This window comes from Schistocerca piceifrons, chromosome X (genome assembly GCF_021461385.2).
Source record: "Schistocerca piceifrons isolate TAMUIC-IGC-003096 chromosome X, iqSchPice1.1, whole genome shotgun sequence".
NCBI classification, from domain to species: Eukaryota; Metazoa; Arthropoda; class Insecta; order Orthoptera; family Acrididae; genus Schistocerca; species Schistocerca piceifrons.
This window is the reverse complement of record NC_060149.1, coordinates 841,982,909-842,010,776: the sequence shown is the minus strand read 5'-3', so window position 1 is coordinate 842,010,776 and position 27,868 is coordinate 841,982,909. Positions and strand designations below refer to the sequence as shown.

Sequence of the window (27,868 nt, the reverse complement as noted above, 5' to 3'; positions counted from 1 at the left end):
TTTTAATGTTACTAATGCTGTATACGTCACTTTTTTTCTTTTGGAGTGCTTCTTCATGCAGATTTTTTGTCAGGAATTAGTCTATTTTTGTCAAGCCACAGTGAGGTAATGGTGGTGCACAGCATTTTACTGTTGTTGTTTGATTTCTTACATTAAATGTATGTGATAGATTCTGCAAATACTTTTCAGTGCATGATCTATAGCAGCGCACACACACTGCACATTCTGAGGACCACATATGGACTCATGGAGAACTTAACGTTAATCAAAAGTAATATTTAAGATATTCAATTAGATTTAAAAACCAAAAAGTCTGCCCATCTTCAAAGCCACTTAGAATGGAAAGAAGTTGCTAACTCCAGTGTCAGCATACATTTAAAGGGGGTGCCTAACTGCTACTACAGAAACTTAGCACAGAGGAACTATATTAATCAGTATGTTCACTTTATAACTATTCCCCTTGAAATGTGGGTTCTATGTGACGAACAAAACTCAAATTAGTATCATTGAGAGTTGATTCACATCTATTCAGAGACATTTGTATATTGATGGAGCTCGATATTTGCAAATTGGACACCTAGGGCCATTAAAACAGCTCACAGAGTCAAGAGGGCAAGAAGGCTGAATGTTTAAAGGTTTTCTTCTCATTTCGTTAAAGAATTTCCTCTAGCAATTTTCAGCTCCATGGGAAATGAAAACTTTGAGTGGCCTTGTACCCACCATGATTTGAAGTTGCAATCCCCACCACTTTCACATTGTAACGTGTGCAGAACCACTGAGCTAATGAGGCATTGTTGGCAGCAGTGCTCTCATATCGCAAGATCAGTCAGTGAACCTCATAATGCACCATCAAACATAAGAACAGTTGACTTATATAAAGAACAGAATACGTGGAGTTCAGAAATGAAACCTTACTTCTCAGTGTCTCACCTTACATGAAGATTATATAGCATAAATCATTGAGCAGAGGAATGAATGTCAAATGAAGTTAGCAGGTCTATTCAGGGCCATGCACTCTCACAGTGTTGCCAAATATTTGTGGTGATGGTGCCACTTCCTAGCTGGTCTAGGAGAAGCCATGTAGCGAAATGCTATACAGACTCGTCATATTGTTATCTCCTGACACATTCTAACGTCGCCTTTTAGACTATCTGTATGTAAAACAGTCTATTTCATTTAATCCAGAATTTCTCTGTTTTTAAGCTTTCCAGTGTGGAAGTGGGCTGTTAATCCCAGTGTTATATAATATCAACATTGTGATATCTAAGCTAGTGGCAGGTTAGCTCGTGAAAGATATGGCATGTGAAATATGGAGGTGTATAATTTTCCATCATGATTACAATTTTAATGAAACAGAAACAAATAAAACATATTGATAGTTAGAATGAAAGCTTATTTCAGTGGAATAAAAAATAACTGGAAATCAACCTTATCCCATATCGTGAAACGGTAAGGTATCAAACACGTTGCACCATGAAATTGGCTATGTATATTGGTGGGGACGGAAGCAAGAAGAACCGCAGTTAACGAATTATTCGAAGCCATGCAGTAATCAGTTCACTTCAGGATTCAGAAAAGAGCAAACTGAGAAATATGTTAATTTGCATGGAAACAAAACTGGAGATGTGGGCAATGTGCATTTCAGCACCTTCATACATTTTTCATGTTGAGATCTATATGTATGTAATGCACACTAAATAGCCTTTTAATTGCTATCTTAATGTTTCCTCCTCGATTGGCCTTTAGATCATGAAAATAATCCAAATTCAGGCCACTTATGGTTCCTTCAAATTGTTGTAGTGACAGATGTTTCTGTGTTCCTGTAAATACTCGTTATCATCACTACTAGTTTCGGGCACTGCCCAGTCTCAAATGCATCTATAGGGAGAAACATGGAGACATCATTTTCGTTGTTTAAAAACTCATGCACCATGCATATTTGTGCAGAAATATGCATGGTACCTGATTTTTGAGACGATAACTATGATGTGTCCACATCTGTCACTCTTGATGCACATGACAAGGGGCAGTGCCTGAAATGAGTAGTGTATATAAAAATACAGGGTACATAGCCTGGTGGAACAATGTTGTTTTTTAAATCTATATGTGTTGTTGCTTGATATTTGGAAAGCACAACACTATGCCTGCACCCAGTGTGGTAGATCGTCAGAAGACTTACAAACTGCATTCAAAATCTAATGTCACAAGTGAAACACACACTTGATTACCTTGAATTTAAATGCTGCTTTACATAGCTGTGTAGATAGAAGCAATATGAAACTTTTTTAAGTTATCCACTGGTATAATACATTTGAATAGTAACACAAATACAGTCTTCCAATTACAGTTGTTACACTATAACCAGAAGCTTTGCCTAGAGTAAACTGTGGTTATTGTCACAAATTCGCAGGTATCTGTAGCGGGTGCGAAGACCATACTGCACATTCAATTGTTGAATAATATACTGCTTCAGTTACAAAGTTCAGCTTGCCTCACTGTCCTTCCATTAACATCTTTGCTTATTGGGCTACTCCTATTATCCTGAATACAAGACAGTGAGGTAAATAAAAATCATGTTGTGGATTCACATGAAAAATTTGAATGTATGGCTCATGGAGCAGAAAAAAAACAGAAGACTTATGAAAATGTGCTGATGTGCACTGTCAAACATTTTTCATCGCTAGCTCTACCATCGGTAATGGATTCTAACAAGCTTTTTCAGTTCTTCTGTAATTTTTCCAATCTTGTTTGATACTGAGGAGATGCTGAACAAAATACAGATTCTTGTCACTGACAATTACCTCAAATCTTTTCAGAGACTCTCGCACATTTTGTTGGTGACGTAATTTTGTACTCACAAAGCAGATATGACTGATATCTCCTGCAAGGTGCTAGGACCCAGCTGAAACAGGGGGTTTCTTAAGATTCATCTCTGACCTTCGATGTGAAGATTGGTGGCTCAATTAAAGAAATAGTGAAAAGGATTAAATCTGCATCATCAGGTGGATTTTCATGTATTAATATGAAATGTGTGTTTTTTGTTACACTTCAGAGTAACCTGTAGTACTATCTCTAGTGATCAGGCCCCTTTCTTAGCCATAACACAACACTTCGTAAACAGTGACTGGTAATAGCAAAATGGAATTAATAAGATACAGTTGCAGAAAATTTGGAACCTGTTTCAAAAGAAACTACCATTTAGAAAGTGATGGTCAGAACTAAATGCAGGCATGCTGAAAGCTGTTCATTGTTGTAGAGCAATAAATCATTTTAGCTGCTAGTTGCAGTGTATGGCGATTCAAAAATAAAGTACCATTTCTGATGAAGGGCCTGATGACAAGAAGTCCTAGAATAAAACTCTGTAGGTGGTAAAAATGCATGCATGGAAATGGACTATTTGGTGGAAGCATACGCACCTGCTGCCTGTGATAATGTTTAAAATGCATCCTAGCATTGGGCTCCACATGATGCAGCAGAATCATAAAAATGTTTATTTACCCACTTCACGGTAATACAGGTTTTATGTCGTAAGAAGTAGAAATGATTTATGTGCTGTTCGAAAAACTCATTTACCTATGTAGACATTAAAGTCTGGTAGCATCTGGGAAGGTTTATTTTTTTCTGAGTAGGCACTATAAGATTTGGAGTTATGCAGATTTGTTTGTTTTGTTGGATTTGAATATCAGGAATCAGTTTCTGGGCAGTCAGATGATGTGATTAAAGCCAAACCCAACTATCATCTTCCACATTGCAATGACTGCCCCAGCATTCATGTTCCTGCCAACGTAACTACAGTAGGTGGCTCTGTCCTAAATTTCTGTAACAGCAAATAGATACCCCCTGCAGATATTTGCTAACACCGGCAATAGCAACTTTCTTCCCTGCTTGGTAGCTTTAGATATGAACAGTTTTGTTGGTTTAAATATAATTGAATATGTCAAAACCACTTTCTTAGTGTTAAGCTCTCCATGAGTCCATATGTGGTCCTCAAAATGTGCAGTGTGCCTCCTCGTTGCAGATCTTGTGCTGCAAACTAATCACACAGTTTGTCACAAGCATTTACTGTGTAGAACCAGATGATGACAGTGAAATGTATTGCACCACCGTTACTTACTGAGGCTCGGGAGAAACACACGAATTCATGACGAAATAACTGTACGAAGAACCGCCTCTAAAAGGAAAATGAATGAGATATCATGCATTAATAATAACTTTAAACAACATAGTGAGGTATTTTAATTGGATCACAAACTATAGAAATAATTTTGTGCAATAAATGTGTGATAGAAAAGTCATGATTTTGAAAACAGTCGTATGCCTCCATTGCTGTTGTGTGTGAAACGCAAATCATGGACATTTCTGTTGGAGCATCACTCGACATCATTAAAGCATTTTATACCACCCAAAGTGATTAGCAGTAGCAGGCGCCTTTGGTAAGGGGAAAGGGAGCACAGCATTGTCGCAGCAGCTGCTGCCGGGAACTGGTAAATGCGTTCTGGATATTGTGGCATGTGTGGCATTCAGAGGCCGAGATTTCCTCCAGGAAGTGCCACAGTATTTAGTGTTGCCAGATTGTGCATATTGCTGGACTTGGAATATTTATCGGTGTGCCCAGGTTATATGCCCTGGCTCACGATTAGAGCAGAATTAGGCTCTGCGGCGGCTGTCCACTGGCCATGTTTTATGTCAAAAAAATGTACCTCTTGCTATCCAATTATGCACTCTGTGAGGGGCCCTGCATCGTTCCCCCTCTGCCTTCTTGACTTCTTCCTTAGATAGTTAATATACTGCAGTAAGTTCTTAAAAGAGCCAAGGCTGATTTTGTTCCCTGTCCTTGTCAAGTCTGTGTTTGTTCATATCTAGTGTATCTCATCATTGATAGGACCTTTTTATAGGTTAGTGTGACAAAATTAATGTATTATTCCCATGTCATCCAGATACATAAATATTCTTTCTACTTGGAACCATATCAAAAATGAATAAATTTTTTGAAAGTGCTTGGAACAGCCTTTATTTCCATGGGCCTCCTTTTAGCTTGACCAAATGAGTTGTCCAGTTGAATTCAAAAGTAAAATTCGTGAAAAGCTCAAATTTTTATTAGAATACTGGAGAAAGGGTCAAAGTATAAATGCCATAAATAAAACAGGGTCACAGTATAAATGCCATAAATAAAACACCGGAAACTCTGGAAGGAATATCAACAATGTAGGAAAAAGACAGATTGCTACTTACTGTAAAGGAAACTCGTTAAGTTGCAGACACACACACACACACACACACACACACACACACACACACACACACAATTAAGACACTTACATTAAGCTTTTGGTCACAGTCTTCATCAGTAAAAGACACACACACACACACACACACACACACACACACACACACACACACACACACACACAAGCACACCTCATGCACACATGACCTCCAACTCCAGCATATCGGGCCAGAATGTAACTATCAAATGGGATCCAAGCAGCAATCTGAAGGGGGCGGGGAAGGGGAAGGTATAGTAGTCTACAAGTCGGGAGAAAGATGTATGCTGTCCGTTGGAGTGTACAGGGACTAGAATGCCAACATGTGCAGTGTCAGGAGGTTGTGGGATAGGGAGGTGGGGGGAAAAAAGGGGCATAAAAGGAGAGGAGTGGGGAAAGACGGGCAGATGCATTGGCAGAGGGCAGCAAATAAACAGGATGGGAGGAGATGATAGAACATAGCTGGAGGGTGGAGGGTGTGGGGACAGTAAGTTAAGATGGGTTGAGGCTGGGATAATTACGAGACTGGAGAATGTGTTGTAAAGATAATGCCCATCTGTGCAGTTCAGAATAGCTGGTGGTGGAGGGAAGGATCCAGATGGCTCAGGTAGTGAAGCAGCCATTGAAATAGTGTATTATGTTCAGTTGCATGTTATGCCATATGGTGGTCTACTTTGTTCTTGGTCACAGTTTGGTGGTAGTTGTTCATCCTGGTGGGCAGCTGATTGGTAGTAATACCATTATGAAAAGCTGCGCAATGATTGCGGCAGAGCTGGTAAATGACATGGCTGCTTTCACAGGTGGCCCGGCCTCTTATGGGGTGGGATAAACCTGTGACAGGACTGGAGTAGGAAGTGCTGGGTGGGTAGATTGGGCAAGGAATATGATCCTTGTGGCAAGGGGTTAGGATTGGGAGTGGCATAGGGATTGACTAAGATGTTGTGGAGGTCGGGTGGGTGATGGAACACAACTGTAACAGGGATGGAAAGTATCCTGGGTAGGATGTCACTCATTTCAGTGCATGATGATAGGTGATCAAAGCCCTGGCAAAAGATGTGGTGGTTGTTAGTCTGGTGCTGAACGCCGCGGGTTTTGAATCCACGCCAGATGGCATGGACCTCGATTACCACTAGAGGTCTCTGCAGCTGTTGTGCTGTAAGCCGTGGCTGCGCACGCTCCTGGCCTGCATATATTGTGAGGGGCGCCACTGTGGAGCCCTTGGTCCCAGCAGCCAATAGCAGCGTACCCTATCATGTATTTAAGCGCATGCCTCTCTGTGAGGCAGTCTGATACCGGCGTGAGTCTCTAGATATCTCACTTACAGACATCGTGTTTACTTTGCTTATTTCTGTGTACTAGTGGACATTGTTGACTTCGTGAGGTTTTTGCTTGTGACCCCATTGCTTCTTGCGTGTTGTTGTTGTCGTTGTTGTTGTTCTTGGTGTCTTGCTCGTTTGTCTGTCGTTATGCGTGTCCATCCTTTCCCGTTCGTTCATCTTTGTTGTTCGCGGGCAGCTCATGTTCAGTCACGCCGCGCTTTGTCATGGCCACCCTGCGATCAGAACGGTCAAAATTACAACAGTTGGAGTCCAGGGTGGTACTGTGTGATGAAGGAGACACTCCTTTGTTGCTTGTTCTTGAAGGTGGTGGGAGGATTGGGGATGTGAGGGGATATGGCACAGGAGATATCACTGCAGATACACCATTTCCACGTGGCGAGACTGTATGGGGGAGATTTTTTGGTGTAAAATGGATGACAGCTGTTAAAATGTAGGTACTGTTTGTGGTTAGTGGGTTTCATGTGGACAGAAGTGCGAATGGAGCCATGTGATAGTTTATGCAAGTGTCTTTTAATGTACCTGTCTGCAACTTTAACATGTCTTCTTTACAGTAATTTGCAATATGTCTTTTCCTACATTGTTGAAATGTCATAAATAGATACATCTCAGACTTGGTACAGTTAACACTTTCACCACCATATGCGTTACATATGATGCACATCAGTTTTCTGTTTTCACCATGTGCATCATATTAGATTACGTGAGGGGTCATGAGTGGTTTGCATGTGGTAAATATACACTCCTGGAAATGGAAAAAAGAACACATTGACACCGGTGTGTCAGACCCACCATACTTGCTCCGGACACTGCGAGAGGGCTGTACGAGCAATGATCACACGCACGCGCGGTGTTGGCCGTCGAATGGCGCTAGCTGCGCAGCATTTGTGCACCGCCGCCGTCAGTGTCAGCCAGTTTGCCATGGCATACGGAGCTCCATCGCAGTCTTTAACACTGGTAGCATGCCGCGACAGCGTGGACGTGAACCGTATGTGCAGTTGACGGACTTTGAGCGAGGGCGTATAGTGGGCATGCGGGAGGCCGGGTGGACGTACCGACGAATTGCTCAACACGTGGGGCGTGGGGCCTCCACAGTACATCGATGTTGTCGCCAGTGGTCGGCGGAAGGTGCACGTGCCCGTCGACCTGGGACCGGACCGCAGCGACGCACGGATGCACGCCAAGACCGTAGGATCCTACGCAGTGCCGTAGGGGACCGCACCGCCACTTCCCAGCAAATTAGGGACACTGTTGCTCCTGGGGTATCGGCGAGGACCATTCGCAACCGTCTCCATGAAGCTGGGCTACGGTCCCGCACACCGTTAGGCCGTCTTCCGCTCACACCCCAACATCGTGCAGCCCGCCTCCAGTGGTGTCGCGACAGGCGTGAATGGAGGGACGAATGGAGACGTGTCGTCTTCAGCGATGAGAGTCGCTTCTGCCTTGGTGTCAATGATGGTCGTATGCGTGTTTGGCGCCGTGCAGGTGAGCGCCACAATCAGGACTGCATACGACCGAGGCACACAGGGCCAACACCCGGCATCATGGTGTGGGGAGCGATCTCCTACACTGGCCGTACACCACTGCTGATCGTCGAGGGGACACTGAATAGTGCACGGTACATCCAAACCGTCATCGAACCCATCGTTCTACCATTCCTAGACCGGCAAGGGAACTTGCTGTTCCAACAGGACAATGCACGTCTGCATGTATCCCGTGCCACCCAACGTGCTCTAGAAGGTGTAAGTCAACTACCCTGGCCAGCAAGATCTCCGGATCTGTCCCCCATTGAGCATGTTTGGGACTGGATGAAGCGTCGTCTCACGCGGTCTGCACGTCCAGCACGAACGCTGGTCCAACTGAGGTGCCAGGTGGAAATGGCATGGCAAGCCGTTCCACAGGACTACATCCAGCATCTCTACGATCGTCTCCATGGGAGAATAGCAGCCTGCATTGCTGCGAAAGGTGGATATACACTGTACTAGTGCCGACATTGTGCATGCTCTGTTGCCTGTGTCTATGTGCCTGTGGTTCTGTCAGTGTGATCATGTGATGTATCTGACCCCAGGAATGTGTCAATAAAGTTTCCCCTTCCTGGGACAATGAATTCACGGTGTTCTTATTTCAATTTCCAGGAGTGTACAATCACAGCTGTACTGAAAGAAAATGGGTGCTACGTTCTACTGACCAGTGAAAAAAGTTCTGTGATGTTGGTTTTGTAATGGCAACACTGGTTGACAGACAATTTTCACGTGATTACAGTGTGTTCCTTACCAGTACTGGCATTTTGTTTACATATGCAGTGTTGTGTAGTTCTCATTTCCAACAAGACATTGTGGTTGTTTGATGAATAATGAATTCACAAGAGGATCGAATCTGAAAATGGTTGGAGGAATAGAGTTTATCTGTTGAATCACTCTTCGGAAGTGGCAGTTATTCTGACCCAGACTATCATGCTCCTTACTTGAGCAAAAGTAATAGTGTGTGTGTGAAATCTTATGGGACTTAACTGCTAAGGTCATCAGTCCCTAAGCTTACACACTACTTAACCTAAATTATCCTAAGGACAAACACACACACCCATGCCCGAGGGAGGACTCGAACCTCCGCCGGGACCAGCCGGACAGTCCATGACTGCAGCGCCTTAGACCGCTCGGCTAATCCCACGCGGCAAGAGTAATAGTGAAGAAGAAGTAATTCCATTGACGAAACAAAAGAAACACATGCTGGTTACGAATGATACATCCACAAATGAGTCAAATGAAGGTTCATCTTTCATTGACGAGTACAGTGAAAGTGAGCTGTCACCTGAAGATGTCTTGTACGGATGGGCTCTCTACTTCACGAATGAAGTGGTCTGATGTGCAGGCAAATATAAACAATTTTGTTTTTTTGGGTAACTGTGGTGTAGTCAATCCACTTTTGGGCAGTCTTCCTGCAACAAATATTCATCCAGTTGATCATCTTCCCCCTCCTTGCTCTGAAGAATGTGCAGTTACGTAGTGAAGGAAGCACTGTTATGGTGAACAAAAGATTGTTAGTGGAATACTGCAGGGACATTATTCTATCATCAAGACTGACTTTATGGAGTGATATCAGCATTGATGATTTCAGGAAACTTAAGTTGTGGCTAGGGCTTGCTAAGCCAACAATGGAGGGTTATTGAAGCGAAAATCCGCTTTACAAAAACCAGGTGTCTTCTACTATGTCCTGAAATATGTTTGATTTGTTGCTGTGTTGCATACATTTTTGTGACGGTGAAAACATAGATGAACATGAAAAAGTGTTAAAAATTAGGAAGATTGTGAACTGTCTGAACACATAATTCCAGGAAGCTTTCATTCCAGGTTAAACTGTTCATACCAATGAAACAATGGTTCCATTTGGTGAAAGTTTACACACTCATCAGTACATTTCTGGAAAACATTTTAAATACAGGATTAAATGATATGAAGTGTGTGCTGTAAGTGGATATACTTGGAATATTAAAGTGTATTGTGGAAAAGACACTAATGCTATAGACATAACAATTGTCATGTAGTTATTGGAATCACTTTTGAATTCTGGAAGGACACTCTTTGTGGATAATTTCTAAACTTCTATTAACTTGGTGCACATTCTGCTAGAAAAAAAAGCTCATCTGGTAGTGACCCTCCATGAAAAAACAAGGGGAAATCCAAAACTATTATCATAAAAATATTGAAGATGGGGGAATAGTGGTTGTGGAAAGCAACACAAAGGTGATTGTTAGAAAGTGGCATGACAAGAGGGACATCATTTTTTTGACAACCAAACATAAACCTTAGCTTGTGACAGTGAAAACAAGGAGAGATGAAGTGAAAAAACTAAATACAATTGTGGATTACAATACACCCAGATCCTTCAATGATTTTCAGATCAAAAGAAAATCTATGGAAGTCAATTAAGTGGTTCTTCAAAGTGCCCTTTGAATTACTTTTCAATACTACTCTTATAAATGCTCATACTTTGTATGTTCAAATTACAATGCAAAAATGGGTATCATTGCTTTCCATGAGGCTCTTGCAAATTAGTTGCTTGGGATTGACAATGTTAAGGAGACACGAGTGAATGGTACTCACAAACTGGTTGAAACTGCAGTGAGACGACGACGTAACAACTGTTACCAGAAGCAGATTGTTGAAAGCATGCTATCAAACATAGCAAGCAGTGTCATTGAAATTTCAGATTTGCCCTCTGAGTTTCATGTGCATGGACTGTCTTTTTTTGCAATGTACAAATGTCTAAAAATGTAAGTTTTTTATTTTGTTAATTGAAGCAATTATATAACAGGTAAATGGAGCTTTTATTTGCAATAATATCCTTATCAGATAAGAGTGTGTGTCACGAGTGATGCATAGGGCCATATAAAGCTTCTAGCTGCGTCTTAAGTTTAAAATGAGCCATGTGCATCATATTTGATCACACCATATTTATCAGGTTAAAACCAATTTTTTACAATTTCATGAATGATCAGATATATTAGCTTTCAATTTTCTAAAATAATATTAAGGAAGAAAGTCATGGCCAAAATAAAAAAAATACCAAAATTCAGCACTCGCATTCGGGAGGACGACGGTTCAATCCCGTGTCCGACCATCCTGATTAAGGTTTTCCGTGATTTCCCTAAATCGCTCTAGGCAAATGCCGGGATGGTTCCTTTGAAAGGGCAAGGCCGACTTCCTTCCCCGTCATTCCCTAATCTGATGAGACCGATGACCTCGCTGTCTGGTCTCCTTCCCCAAAGAACCCAACCAAAATTCTGCCACCAGTCAGTGTTAACAGAAATGGGTTATATAATTATATGGAATTTTTACCATGCATGTAGCAATGGAAGCAGTTTTGTTTTCAGTCATTAGATATTTTTCACCATCTGGTGAATTTGCAATTTGACTAAATGATTTTTGTCCATCAGTATGTAAAATTTGGAAGATAACCCACATTCAAAAGCTGGAAGGTGCTACTGGATAGGCCACTTAGGTTTTTTTAGTATTATTTGTCCACTTAGTGAAATTTAAGTATCCATTATAAGTAAAATTTATCTGTTGGATTTTGTTAATAACAAAGCATTTTTTCCCTAGGTGTATATATTTCATGTGTTTTATGAAATGTTGTAGTTCATCAAAAATCTGTTATAGGGTGTTTTTGAGGTTGATGCAGAAGATGGTTTGACACTGGTTGAAATTGCAGAAGATACAACTGTGCCAGACATAATACAGGCCACAGGATGCAATTTTGAAGTATCATCAGATCTGAAACCAATGGGCAGAGTGAAAGTAAATGTTGAAGATGAATGACACCTCTTATCACAAGCCTCACGTAAAAACAGGTATAATGACTGCTGTAATTTGTTTTTCCTAATAGATGATTGTTATTCCTTTGTTTTTACATCACTAGAATGTGTTGTTTGTTTGTTTATTTCTTGCTGGAGCTGTTGTCTGAAGTTATGTTTCATCAGTTGGAATATCAATGAGAAATTATCCATATGTCTACATTTTTTATTTTTTGCTTTTGTGAAATATTTATAGGTTCATTGCAGAACAGGGACACAAAATACGTGAAAAGGTCGAAAGTCCTAAACATTAAAAATTTCATTCAGAGATGAACGTAAGTACAATGAGCAAAAAGTTCACAACACTGAAGGTATATCTGGGAGAGAATGGAACCTATCCGACAAATGACTAATAGTGGTATAGGTAAACCTTTGTCAGAGCTTGTAAATAATAAATTCTGAAGCTACCATGTGTCAGAGTAGAAAAATGAAGACATTTTTTGTAGGTTCTCTTTGTGAAGGCTGCTTTGTGCTAAATCTGTAGCCGACCATCATTTACAGCCCGGGCGAGCTGGCAAACCACATACAAGACACATTCCCCATTGCACCCCCCTCAGATTTAGTGATGAGATGTCCCTGCAGATAGTCCATCAAAAACTGACCACATATCAAGCATGAAAACAGAAAGAAGGTGTACTGAACTACGAAAAAATAATTAAATTAGAAATAGTGAAACGTTCAAGTTAAAGATGAGCAGAATCGATCTTAGTTGAATTGGCGCTGTCTTGGTTATGGTATTGGGCTGTGAAGGAGAAGATCCGTGTTCAAACCTGTGTCCTGTCCTGTTATATTCTTTTTTCACAAAATTGGGAACTATCTGTCCAGACATAGATGTGTCTGTTATCTGTATTCAGATTTGTGTCTGTGTCACGGTGTAACGTTCGTTAACAACTACGAAGTGTAACAAAGGGAACTCCAGGCATATGTACCTCCTATTTGTTCTACACAAGTACCACATGTTAGAACTCCTGCGTTCAATTTTGGAAGTTTTGACTCTTGAATTCCTTTATTGTAAAACAGTTCACACCCGTCTATTTGTTGTTTTTAATTTCTGTGATAAGTCTGTGTGACTGCTCTCACTTTATCACGTTTACTTGTTATGGTAATATGTTCTTACCACATGACTGGTGATATGTAACCAGTGTATGGTATGACAATTCGCAAGACTAAAGAAGAACAGAAACGTCTATGACTGGACAGACAGTTCATAAACTATGGATGGGGTGGGGGGGGGGAATAATGAGGAAAGAGATCTTGCTAAACACAGCTCACTCTGTTCATTCACAAAATCCAGAGTGCTGTATATAAGGGTTCATATATCGATGCTGTGTTTCTTAACTTTTGGAAGGCAATTGATACAGTTCCACAGTAACATCTACAGAAAAAAATAAAAGCTTTCTGTGTATTAGATCAGATTTTAAGGTGCCAGTGGAAGAAAGAACAAACCCACAATTTAGCAAGGATTAGTTTGAACACACAGTCGATTGTCACATTTTCGAATGCATTGTCTGCTGTATAAATTGCGAAGTCATATTGTATTAATTTTCTTGTCACTAAATTTAACCAAATGTGTAACATGCAATGACACACCATAGGCTCTTGTGCATTAGCATTTTCTCCCACCACCCCCATCATTTGTGACCGGACTCTGGACTTACTAGCAGACAGAATTAAACATGTTCTTAATGGAACATAATCAAAAGACCTGTGGGGAATCAATGATTGGTGCAAGGACCAGCAGTTGACTCTCAAAATAACAAATAAATTTAATATATTGCACACAAATAGGGTCCCCCTGCAAGTCCAGGGTTAGATTAAGCCCAAGGTATTCCTACTTGTTGTAAGAGGTGACTAAAAGGAGTCGCACACGTTTCGACCTTTATGTGATGGTCCCCTGTCGGGTTACACCTCCATCTTTCTAAATTTTCCCGAAGAGTGAGCCAATTGGGGAAGGGCGCCTTACATAGTGTATCGTGTCCATTGTGCATAGACCGAGCGAGGTGGCGCAGTGGTTAGCACACTGGACTCGCATTCGGGAGGACGATGGTTCAATCCCGTCTCCAGTCATCCTGATTTAGGTTTTCCGTGATTTCCCTAAAGCATTTCAGGCAAATGCTGGGATGGTTCCTTTCAAAGGGCACGGCCGATTTCCTTCCCCATCCTTCCCTCACCTGAGCTAGCGCTCCATTTCTAATGACCTCGTTGTCGACGGGACGTTAAACAACACTAACCTCACCTAACCATCATGCATAGAGATCTTCAGCCCACTTTCTTGTCGTCGCATTGCGGTCATGCTCATTCTCCATCTCTTGCGTGAGGACATCTTCCTGGGTGCGTTTTCCCCCATGCACTATGCAGTATCTTTTTCTGCACCAACAATGACCCATGGACTTCTTAGCACCTCATATTCAGCACAGTAGCCAGTCCGTTGTGGTGAGGCCGCCATGTACCCTGTTGATTGTAGCCCCCCTGACAACACAGGGATTGTTCTGCTGATGCCTGTGCCATTAACTCCCCACATATGCTATGGAGTAGATGCCCATGTCCTTGGGGCATCGGGACTCCCGGCAATGGTCATCCTGCCAGGTGGCCCTTGCTGAGGCTGAGTGGCACCCGTGCAGAGGGCCCCTGGTCGGAGTGGGTGGCATCATGGCAGATGACACACCATGAAGCATAGTATGTCATCTCTTGCTGGTGGTCCACCACCAGCAGTCTCTAAGTGGGCAAAGTCCAACTTCAGTGCTAAGAAATATGACCCCAAATCGTTCCCCTCCCTGGTCACACCATGGTAGGAACGCCAGGCTAAGGAAGGCAGTGAAGCTTATTCACCCCAGTACCTCGTATGTACGAGAGTTTATGGGGAATCTTTCATGTCCATGAAGCGGAGCATTTGGAGGACAAGTTTGGGGAGGTGGAGGGCTTGTCCAAAATGTGCTCTGGGTCAGTCTTGATAAAAGCAGCATCCTCTGCCCAGTCACGGGCATTACTCACTTGTGACAAGTTTGGGGATATTTCTGTTGCCATCACACCCCATAAGAGCTTAAGTATAGTCCAGGGTATTATATTCCACAGGGACCTTCTTTTGCAGCCTGACAATGAGCTGCGTGCCAATTTAGAGCGGCAAGGTGTTCATTTCGTCTGGTGCGTCCATCAGCGTCCGAGGGCTAATCAGATTGCCACCGGTGCCTTCATCTTGGCCTTCAAGGGTGACACATTGCCCGAGAAGGTCAAGGTGATGGTCTAACACACGCTGTGATGTCAAGCCATGTATCCCTCCCCCAATGTGGTGCTTTAAGTGCTGGAACTTCAGACATATGTCTTCTTGCTGTACTTCCAGTGTCACATATCGAGATTGTGGACATCCATCACATCTCAATACTCCATGTACCCCACCTCCCATCTGTGTCAACTGCAGAAAGCATCTTTCACCTTGCTCGCCAGACTGCAGGATTTTACAGAAATGGAGGAAAATCATGGAATATAAGACCCTGGAGTGACTGATCTACACTGAGGCTAAGAGGAAATTTGAGGGCCTACATCCTGTGGCTATAACCATCTCTTACGCCGCCACTACGAGAACAGTTGGCGCCCCATCAGTTCCTCGCATTCCTGTTGCCTCTCAGAACTGGGAGACTACACCTGCCCCCGTGACGGTGGGGGGCACTTCCCTCCCTGTTGCTCCTGCACCATTTACTTCGGGACGGGAGCAACATCCCCCCAACCATTGAGGATTTCAGTCCCCACTTCTGTGCCAGAGAAGCATAAGGCTTCTTTGACTCTTCTCACTAGAAAGGAGTCCTTTGGGTCACTCCCTTCCCAGGTTTCTGCTAGTGGGAAAGATGACACTTGCCAGTGGCTGAAGAGCCCAAAAGTAGCTTGTCACAGGGCTTCATGCTCATCCTCAGTCCTGGAGACTGAATCAGTGAAGTCTTCCCAGCCAGGGAAACATAAGGAGCAACGAGAGACATCAAAAAGAAGGTTCCCAAGACCAAGGGAATGGCAGTTGCACTCACACCACCACTATCTACAAGCTGTGCGTCTGTGGATGAGGTGGAGATTCTGGCAGTCTTTTTCACTGCCTGGCTGAGCTACAGCAACTGTTAAGTTTTACACCTGCTTTCTGCATTGCCCTCCATGGCAATGCGGACCCCTGCCCTCCGCGGCTATAAGAGATACTACAGGAACCGTAGTGACTATAATCGAGTGTCGGCTGGAGTTTGTGTTTATGTCCTAAACTCAGTCTGTAGTGAAACTGTGCCCCTTCAAACCCGTCTTGAAGCTGTGGCTGTCAGAATAAGGACGACACAGGAAATTACTGTCTGCAATGTATATCTTCCTCCAGATGGTGCAATATCCCTGAATGTATTAACTGCACTGATTGATCAACTCCCTAAGCCTTTCCTACTTTTGGGAGATTTAACGCCCATAACCCCTTGTGGGGTAGCACCGTGCTTACTGGCCAAGGCAGAGATGCCGAAACTGTACTGTCTCAGTTTGACCTCTGCCTCTTAAATACTGGGGCAGCCACACATTTCAGTGTGGCTCATGGTAGTTACTCGGCCATTGATTTATCAATTTGCAGCCCAGGACTTCTCCCATCTATCCACTGGAGAGCACGTGACGACCTGTGTGGTAGTGACCATTGCCCCATCTTCCTGTCGGTGCCCCGGCATCAGGCCCATGGATGCCTGCCCAGATGGGCTTTAATCAAGGCAGACTGGGAAGCTTTCACCTCTGATGTTACTGTTGAAACTCCCTCACACTTTAACATCGATGTGATGGTTAAGCAGGTGATTACAACAATACTTTATGTGGCAGAAAATGTGATCCCTCGCTCTTTAGGGTGCCCCAGCGGAAGGCAGTCCCTTGGTGGTCACTGGAAGTCGTTGAAGCAATTATGGAGTGTCGGCAAGCTGTACAGCGGCATAAGCGGCACCATGCCCGTATTTGCCAACTTGTAAAACGATGGAAGCAGGACAGTTGGGAGAGATATGTCTCAACCATTGGGTGCCATATGTCACCTTCAGAAGTCTCGGCAAAGATCAAATCTCTTTTCGGGTACCTGACCCCACCAGGTGTTCCTGGTGTTAATATAAATGGCATGTTATCTACTGACACAAATGCGATTTCTGAGCACTTTGCTGAGCACTATGCTCGAGCCTGTGTGTCAGAGAATACCCCCCCAGCCTTTCTCACTCTCAAACGGCGGCTGGAAGGGAAAAATCCTCTCATTCACTACATGCCACAGTGAATCCTATAACGCCCCATTTACAGAGTGGGAGCTCCTCAGTGCACTTGCACATTGCACCGACACAGCTCCTGGGCCAGATCGGATCCACAGTCAGATTATTAAACATCTCCCATCTGACTACAAGCGACATCTCCTCATCATCTTCAACCAGATCTGGTGCGATGACGTCTTTCCATCACTATGGCAGGGGAGCACCATCATTCCGGTGCTCGAACCCAGTAAAAACCCTCTTGATGTGGATAGCTATCGGCCCATCAGCCTCACCAATGTTGTTTGTAAGCCGCTGGAGTCACATGGCCTACTGGCTCCATGTAAGGGCAGGTCTGCAGGGTCGCTCTACCACTGATAATCTTGGGTGTCTCAAGTCTGCCATCCAAACAGCCTTTTCCAGATGCTAACACCTGGTTGCCATCTTTTTTGATTTACGAAAAGTGTATGACACCACCTGGCAACATCATATCCTTGCCACATTATATGGGTGGGGGTCTCCGATGGCCACTCCAGATTTTTATTCAGAATACTCCATACTTTCTATGTCCAAGTTGGTGCCTCCCATAGTTGCCGCATATCCAGGAGAATGGGGTCCTGCAGGGCTCTGTATTGAGTGTATCACTATTTTTAGTGGCCATTAACGGTCTAGCAGCAGCTGTAGGGCAGTCTGTCTTACCCTCTCTGTATGCAGACAACTTCTGCATTTCGTACTACTCCACCAGTATTGGTATTGCTGAGCGGCACCTACGGGAGCCATCCATAAGGCGCAGTGATGGGCTCTAGCCAACAGTTTCCAGTTTTCGACCGCAAAGTCATTTGTTATGCACTTCTGTCGGCACCATACAGTTCATCCAGAACCAGAAGTTTACCTTAATGACGATCCACTCGCTGTAGTGGAGACATATCGATTCTTAGGCCTCTTCATCTTCGTCAGCTTAAGTGGAAGTGCTGGCAGCATCTCAATGCCTTCTGCTGTCTGAACAACACCAACTGGGGTGCAGATCGCTCTACACTGCTGCAGCTCTACAGAGCCCTTGTTCAATCCCGCTTTGACTATGGGAGTCTGGTTTATGGTTCAGTGGCGCCCTCATCATTGCATGTATTCGACACAGTGCTTCACTGTGGTGTTCGCCAAGTGACAGGAGCTTTTAGGATGAGTCCCGGGACCAGCGTCCTTGTGGAGGCTGGAGTCCCTCCATTGCAGGTTAGGCGTGCACAACTGGTGGCCAGTTATGTTGCGTAAGTTCGTAGTTGTCCTGCACATCCGAATCACAGTCTCCTTTTCCCACCCACAGCGGTTCATCTCCTGCATTAGCAGCCCAGCTCAGGGCTTCCAATTGCAGTTCGTGTGCGATCCCTTCTTTCAGAACTGGAGTCCCTGCCTTTACCACCTATACTTGAGGTCCATTCATGTACACCTCCATGATGTACACCTAGGCCATGGCTTCGTCTGGACCTTTTACATGGTCCTAAGGACTCAGTTAAGCCCGTGGCTCTCCGCTGACATTTCCTCTTGATTCGTGACGTGTACCGAGCCATGAAGTGGTTTACATGGACTGCTCGATGGCTGATGGTCACGTCTGCTTCACATATGTCCATGGAGGACATATTGGACAGCATTCCTTGCCCGATGGCTGCAGTGTTTTCACTGCTGAGCTGGTGGCTATATCTCGTGCTCTTGAGCACATCTGTTCATCCCCTGGGGAGTTGTTTCTTCTGTGTACTGACTCCTTGAGCAGTCTAAAAGCTATCGACCAGTGCTACCTCGTCATCCTTTGGTAGCAACCATCCAGGAGTCCATATATGCCCTGAAACGGTCTGGTCATTCAGTGTTGTTTGTCTGGACCCCAGGTCAAGTCGGAATCCCAGGCAACAAACTTGCTGACAGGCTGGCCAAACAGGCTATGCCAAAACCACTTGTGGAGATCGGCTTCTCTGCAACTGACCTGCATTCAGTACTAGGCCGCAAGGTTTTGCGGCTTTGGGAGACGAAATGGCATAACCTCAGCATGCACAACAAATTGCGTGCCATTAAGGAGATTACGAATGTGTGGCAGTCCTCCATGCGGGCCTCTCGCAGGGACCCTGTGGTTCTCTGCCAGCTTCGCATTGGCCATGCTTGGGTGACACACGGCTACCTCCTGCGCCGTGATGACCCACCTCAGTGTCAGTTCTGCACCCAGCTGACAGTGGCCCTTGTCTTGGTGAGATGTCGTTCTTTGGCTGCCCTGCGACGCACTCTTCAGTTACCAGACTCGTTGCCTGACAAGGCCTCATTGGCTAATTTAGTTTTACGTTTTATACGTGATGGTGGATTTTATCATTCCATATAAGTTTTAGTGCATGTCCTTTGTCCCTTTGTGTTGTCGACTCTAATGCTTTTAGGGTGGATGTTTTAATGTGTCACAGAGTGGCTGGTTCTCCTGTTATTGTACTGTACATTTCCTTTCTTTTCTTCTTTCCGTTGTGTAATTATTTTACCGGGAACAAGGGATTGATGACCTCGCAGTTTGGTCCCTCCCCCCCCCCCCCCCCCTCCCCCTTTTAAATCAACCAACCAATACAAGTAGGGGAAGAAATCCCTTACTTTCCAATTACGCTGTTGGCGATAAACCACTGGAAACAGTAGCAACTTCAAAATATTTAGAAGTAATCATGCAGAGTAACCTGAAGTGTAAATGAACACACAAAACTCATTGCAGGAAAAGAAGATACCGAGCTGAGATTCGTTGAAAGAAACTTTAGGAAATGTAAGTCATGAGTGAAAGAAGTGGCTTACAGAACAGTTCTATGACTGATGTTAGAGTACTGCACATTAGAGAAGATGAAACAAAAAGGCAAATTTTATCATGGGATCATTTAGTAAGCACAGAAACATGAGAGATGCTCATTAAACTGTAGGTGACATGCTACAAGAGAGACATTGTATATCATGGAGAGGTTTACTGTTGAAATTCCAAGAACTTGGTTCAGAGGAGAGCTGGGAAACATATTACAGACCCTGGTCATTTTTGCACAGAAAATCAAAATTACCTGTGCTGCAAAATTACAGGTAATCGTGGACTCGCAGATTGTAAGTATTTTATTTGTAGAAACAGTAAACAACCAATCAGTTGCAGAATGGAAGGTTTATTAAAACGCCTTTACCATGGTTTCAGTGTTTCGAAAACCATAGTCTTCAGGAGGAAATACTGACAACTGAATTGCATGTTGTGGTAAACGTATGTTAAAATATAGCTGAAAGATGCCTGTCAACGCACCTCTGTCACAACGTGTAAGCCAGTTGTCAGTATTTCCTTCTGAAGAAGACATTTTTATAAACACTGAAACCATGGTACAGGGGTTTTTATAAACCTTCCATTTTGCAACTGGTTGGCTGTTTACTATTTCAACAGAAAGATTTCATCCTACATTTGCTGCTCCAACCATGTTCAAAATTTTAAAAAGACAGCAAAAGAATTGTTTATTTTACAGCCAGTTTCAATGGTTTTTTTGGTGTCCCTTGCCAATTCTTGTATTCGTTTTTGACTTCCTATTTTTGAAGTACTGTATGTTCGTTGTTTTTCTCTCATTTAGCTGTTTTTGTGTTATGCTGAAATGAAAATGAGTTTATCAGTTTTATTGACAACACAGATCACATTTATTGAAATTTCTGGAAAAAAGAAACCATTTATGTTAAACCCTTCAAATCCAATAAATTGAAGGAAAAATGTCTATGCAACGACACACTGTGGAAAAGTTCTTCAAAAGAAAGCATTGTCATAACCTGAAAGTTCTCTTCTGAAACACAATCCTGTTAATAAATCAGCACTTTACTATTATGTGGAACCAGACACCTGTTTTCTGTATTTTTCCTTCAAAGTATGAGACAGCTCATTACTTCCATATTTCCTGCTGGCGGGGAAAGATGCTTTTGCACTAAATTACTTAATTACAAAGGAATAGATATCTGTTTATAACATCTAAATGACTGAGATCCACTATTCTAGGTACACTTAATGGCATGTTTGCCATATTGGCATAAGTAGAGTTCATCATTATCATCCCACGGTTGCTAGGGCTGTGAAAACAGACTTGCGTGAATCTTGGGCCATAAGAGTTGCTAGCTTACTATGAAGGTGCAATTCAGTGTTTCAGGTTTTTCCTTCATGTCCGCCTGAAGTATCTGTCGCATTATGTTTTTCAGCAGTTTGCTGGTTTCATCACGAAACATTCCTTTTTGTGGTAATGAAGGAAGTTTTTAGTTTGGAATAGAGATAATAGTTTTATTCGGTGACTTTTTTAAAAATCCAATCATACTGAAAACTATGGAGCTTGGAAAGATCATTAATGTGATGCATCAATTAAACTGCATATTTTTCTAGTAAACAAGTATAAACACAAAAAGCTCCAAACATGGCACTCTACGAATTTGTAAATCAATATGGTGCCTGTTCAGTTTGCTTTTATCAGCGAACCACAACACAACACAGGACAGTGCAAACATATTTCCGTTGGTATAACAGATCTCAGAGAAATGCTGCAACACGTATGGCATGGACTTGAGTAATGTCTGAAGTAGTGCTCGGGGGAATTGACACCATGAATCCTGTTGAGCTGTCCATAAATCAGTAAGAGTAAGACGGGGTGGAGTTCTCTTCTGAACAGCACGTTGCAAGACATCCCAGATATTCTCAGTAATGCTCATGTCTGGGGAGTTTGGGTGGCCAGCAGAAGTGTTTAAACTCAGAAGAGTGTTCCTGGAGCCACTCTAGGAATTCTGGACGTTTGGAGTGATGCATTGCCCTGCTGGAATTGCCCAAGTCTGTCGGAATGCACAGTGGACGTGAATGGATGCAGGTGATCAGACAGGATGCTTACGCACATGTCACCTGTCAGTCGTATCTAGATGTATCACTCCAATTGCACTTGCCCCATACCATTAGAGAGCCTCCACAAGCTTGAACAGTCCCCTGCTGACATGCAGGGTCCATGGATTCATGAGGTTGTCTCGACACCTGTACGCGTCCATCCACTCGATGCAATTTGAAACGAGACTTTTCCAACCAGGCAACGAGTTTCCACTCATCAATATTCCAATGTCAGTGTTGACAGGCCTAGGTGAGCGGTAAAGCTCCATGTCGTGCAGTCATCCAGGGTACACGAGTGGGCCTTCGACTCTGAAAGCCCATATCAATGATGTTTTGTTGAATGGTTCGCACAATGACACTTGTTGATGGCCCAGAATTGAAATTTGCGGAAGGGTTGCATGTATGTCACGTTGAACAATTCTCTTCAGTTGTCATTGGTCCCGTTCTTGCAGGATCTTTTTCCGGCCACAGTGATGTCGGAGATTTGATGTTTTACCAGATTCCTGATACTCACAGTACACCCGTGAAATAGTCATATGGGAAAATCCTCACTTCATCGCAACGTCGGAGATGATGTGTCCCATCGCTCGTGCGACAACTGTAACACCATGTTCAAACTCATTTAAATCTTGATAACCTGCCATTGTCACAGCACCAACCTATCTAACAACTGCCCTTGTTGTCTTATATAGGCATTGCTGATCGCAGCACCATATTCTGCCTTTTGACGTATCCCTGTATTTGAATACACATGCCTATACCAGTTTCTTTGGCACTTCAGTGTAAGATGAAATCAACAAAAGTAAAACAAGGATAGTGGAGTGTAGTTGAATTAAATCAGGTGCTGCTGAGGGAATGAGATTAGGAAATGAGACATTTAAAATAGTGGATAAATTTTTCTATTTGGGCAGCAAAATAACTGAAGATGGCCAAAGTAGAGAGGATATAAAATGTAGACTGACAATGGAAAAAAAAGCATCTCTCATGAAGAGAAACTTGCCAACATCACATAGAGATTTAAGTGTCAGTCAGTCTTTCCTGAAAGTATTTCTGTGGAGTGTAGCCATGTATGGAAGTGAAACATGGGTGATAAACAGTGTAGACAAGAAGAGAATAGGAGCTTTTGAATATGGTGCTACATAAGAATGCTGAAGACCAGATGGGTAGGTCACGTAACTAATGGGGTGGTAATGAATAGAATCTGATCAGATGGTAGGACACATTCTGAAACATCAAAGTACCACCAATTTAGTATTGGAGGGAAGAGAGAGAGAGAGAGAGAGAGAGTGTGGAGGGGGGGGGGGGGGGGGGGGAGAGAGATCATAAAGGGAGACAAAGATATGAATATAGACAGCAGATTCAGAAGGGGAGGAAGAGGGAAGTTTTCCAAAACTGAAGACATTTAAACAGCATTTCCTGAGTGGCTCCATGACCAAGAAGTGGGTTTCTGTTGTCAAAGAACTGAGTAATTGCTATTATGTTCTGGCAGTTGTTTAGAGACTTTGTGAGAATATTGAGAAATTTTCATGTATCCGGTCACTTTGAAGTAAAGTGCAGCATTCAATAAAAGGTACTTGGTCTGCTATGATAATGAGTAACTTACTTTTTAAAGTCCCCTCGCCTTCAGTAGTTATTTACCTGGGTCATTTGAAGTTTTAGAATCTATAAGAATCCATCATAACACCAACAAAATCTTTACAAAAGATACCGTACCAGCAGTGGTTGCCGGGGCTGTAGAATTTATTTATAAAGAAAAAAAAAAACCCCTCTTGTTGAAAAATATAAGAAATTGAAATCTACCAGTGGTCAGCTGCAAGTTTTCAAAATTGCAGATGAAAATGCGGGGACCATGTAGTGTTACTGTAAATTCGATGACTGCATGTTTAGCAAGATATTAGAAAGATTGTTACCGAATACAAAGAGTTTGATTATTTGTATAGGATTTTTTTTAAATTGGAACAAATTCATCTGGGTAGTAGTCATCCATTCACAGTGGCATGCAATGCATGCTGACAGACATTGAGAACTGGTCATTATGGATAAGTCACAGACTGGTTTACCCCACCAATGTTCATACTATGCATCTGGAGCATTGTACAGGTGGCTCTTTCTGTTGTGTACAACATGTGACTGAAATTGGAAGTTCAACAATCAGGTCTGTCGGGTTTTTGTCATCATTTCCCCAATGTCTCTCTGCCTATCAGAATTCACACTGCCCCCCCCCCCCCCCCACCCCACCCCACCCTACCCTGTTTCCCTACTGCATCTTCTCAGGATGCTCCCCCATCTGTCTTAGCAGCCACTCAGAAAACACCCCCACCCCCCAGAGTCTCTCAGGTGCACACACCTCTTTGAGTCTCTGATATCACACAACACATCCCACATCCTCCTCCTCCCGTCCTCCACCCCCCCCCCCCTCCCTGCCCTCTGATTTTTCAGGTTTTCTAGGCAAGTCACTAGCCTGAGTGTACATGAGAACAATTGTACACATCATGCGACCACACTACTTAAGATTAGTCAAGTTGAAAAATGTGGTTTTTAACTCGTTCTTAATTGAAGAACCAAATGTTGGAATGAAAGCTAGTTTCCATGCCAAATTATTCTATGAAAGTTCACTTTCAATATGACCCCACTACTTTCTTTTTTTCTACAAGGAAAAGAAAGAGGGTTTTGTAGGGACTATTGTTTGCAGTGCTGGTACTTAGTTGTCGTCAGTATTTTAATGTGACTGCAGCTGAATTTGTTCACAGTGGAAACTACTACCCTTCCATTTGGTTAAAGATGTACTGTGCACTTGTTCATCATCATATTGACAGTGTTTAAACAGTATACAGTGACTGTTTACTTTTAAAAATGGCATTTCTGCAGCAGATATTAATTGCTAATTACAGAATGCTTATGGTGATAGACACATGACTGCAAATAGTGTGGCAAGAGTCACTGGTCTGCTATTGCACAAGAAATCAGGAAGGCTGTAAGTGACAATTGTCAGTTGACTCTCATGAAACTACATACAGGATGTGATTCAAAAGTTTCAAGACTTAACTCAGAACTAGAAATTTATTGGACATTTAAGTACAGCAGACTAAAATTCTTCAAAATATGATCCTTCAGCATCAACACAGTGCTGCCATCACGTCTTCCACTGTTCGTAGCCCTTCTTGAAGGCCTCGGGCATCATGCTGTCAATGGCTCTTGTCGAAGCCTGCTGGATGGAGTCGAATTGCTTCCCTTTTAGGCCTGTCTTGGTTTGGGGGAAGAAGAAAGTCACTTGGAGCCATGCCGGGGCTGTAGGGTGGCTGTGGCGTCACATTGAACTTGACCATAACTTAGGCAGCAGTGCGCGACGTGTGAGCGGGTGCGTTGTCATGGTGGAGAGTCAAATTGCCCTCAGTTGCCGGGCGGACGTGGTGAACTCGATCCCTCAAGTGGTGGAGCACTCCAGCATAAAAGTCACCTTTGACATTCTGTCCACGAGCAACAAACTCCTTGTGAATCACTTAAAAAAAAAAAAAAAAAAAAAAAAAAGCAGTTTGCCATTCTGAGTTTTGATGCTTTGACTCAGGATCGTACTTGTAGACCCAGGTCTCATCACCAGTAACCACTTCTCCAGAAGGTTCGGATCAACATTCAACTGTTGGAGCATTTCCTGGCAAACAGTCATGTGCCGTTTCTTCTGATCCACCAACAAAACTTTTGGCACACGCTTTTCGCATCATCAAATTCTCCATCACAATCCTTCACACTGTACTCTGACTGAGTCCCAGTACATCAGCAATTAATCTAGTACTAAGACAATGGTCATTGTTTAAAAGTTCCCGCATTTTATCCAAGTTTTGATCCGTTTGGCTTAATGATGGCCTCTCAGAGTGGTCGTCGTCTTCAACATTCCCACGCCCATCTTTGAAACATTTGTGCCATGTGAAAACCATTGCACAGGACATGGCTTCTTCCTTAAAAGGCCTCTTGAATCATACCGAGAGTCTCCGTGACGGTTTTGTTCATTCGCACGCAAAACTTTATTGCATAACAATGCTCCATTTTTGCCTCTTCCACTTTTCGACTGAGGTCAATGACATGCACTCATGCTGCAAGCAATGCGCACTCTCCAGGGTTCTGGAGGCAACTGCCGCAATGTTTGTTCGTTCCCTGAGACCCCCCACCACTTCCCCAACCCGACAGAACCAGTCTGCGCGTGCTCCTCTACTCAGAAATGAATCAGTTGTGAAACTTCTGAATCACAAATTGTATGTTTTTTCACCTCTTTTGATGGTCTCTACTTTTGCTTAAACACATGAAATGGTCTATAATACTTGCCACACATAAGATTAGTGCAATATTATTCTATAGACAGTTCTTATATAAATTAAATTGAGGAATTCGAAACCTATAAGTATTCACTGAATAAAAGTGTCAATGAAGATAAGAGTTCCACAAAACTAAAACTGTAGCAAATGGACGTTGAACAACAATTTTTTTTGACATTCTGAAGATACTGCTTCTCCCAATAGTGACAAAATTCTGGCTTTCACTGTAGCAGTACACTAATTTTACTGCTACAATTACTGAGTGAAAAGTCCCATTCTGAAATACATTTCTTGTAGTTTAGGGTACTGAATATTAATTTTTCAGACATTTTATGAGAAAAAACTCTATTCTTCATGAGAGGATGAAATTTCAACTTGTGTAAGATGGGCGTGATTCTTGTTTCAGATTCTGCTAAATCGTTACTCAACAAATGGCAGATTCCTGTCTTACGTGGTCATGATGAAGAGAATAAGATGGTGATGATGATGATGATGATGAGAATAAAATGGTGATTATAATTATAATGATGATGAAGAAAATAGGATGGTGATAATGACTGTAAAATTGTGTTTGTATGCAACACAAAACAACCTGGTAATTGAGTGAATGTTGAGAAAAATTTCAGTATTGGAAATGGCTTAACATTTATAAAACCAGGACTGAGTGAGTGGGTGTAGTTACTTTTGTCATTTCATTGGAGAATTGAACTAGTTCTTTGTCTTAAGACTAAGCAATTTATAATAAATGTTCCAAGTTGAAACTTGGTTTTATTGTTATATAAAAGATGCAACTACCACAGCAATTTGTGGATTAAATTGTTCTGCATTGTGGCATTGGTCACTGAAGTCAGTCATGCTCACATTAACACATGTGTTACAGTTTTCCTTTTTGTAACATTATCACACTGTTTAGATCATTTTGACATTTTAATACTGTCATTTGTCATTTAAATCTCATGATGGGACATGATATTTTGTTTTAGCCTGATAAATTTCATTTTTGACACTACAGTATGCATATTAATAAAACAATGACATTTTACGTGAATAAAATAATCTACTTTACCATAACTGTGAATTGCTGCTTAATTTCCATTTTGTAAGATTTTTAAGAAATGAACTATATTGTAAGACTGAGAGAAACTATAAAGAAATTTAACTTTTGTTATGCCTCGTTTGTATATAAAAGCAAGGTGTTGCTTCAGATTATGAAAAATATTGTTACAAAAATCTGTATTTTTTTATAATAAAGTTGACTGAAGAATTTTAGATACTGCAACTGCTTATATAGTTTCATAGTTAGTTTTAAGCATTTCCACTTTGCTCACTTCAAAATAATGTACGTGTCTTACATTGGTGACAGCTGTTATTTAGAATTTTTTTTGTAGCTCTCCTCATTATTCCTGTACAGTCCTTTTGTTTAAAGCAGTGGTAAATATCAGTGGAGGAAAAATCTGTATGATCACAAAAACTTAATATATTAAACCAAGTGAGGTGGTTAACATTCTGGATTCATAT

General features: G+C 42.4%; 1 protein-coding gene across 1 annotated transcript in view; it reads left to right on the top strand.

Moving 5' to 3' along the window:
* The window catches only part of LOC124721375 (succinyl-CoA:3-ketoacid coenzyme A transferase 1, mitochondrial), a 91,149-nt gene extending 63,530 nt beyond the window's left edge, over nt 1–27,619 (top strand). The window contains exons 10-11 of the mRNA XM_047246308.1: nt 11,758–11,948; nt 26,757–27,619. Coding sequence (XP_047102264.1) covers nt 11,758–11,916 — 159 coding nt within the window. The 3' untranslated portion in view covers nt 11,917–11,948; nt 26,757–27,619. The remainder of the gene's footprint in view (nt 1–11,757; nt 11,949–26,756) is intronic.
* The last annotated feature ends 249 nt before the right edge of the window (nt 27,620–27,868 follow it).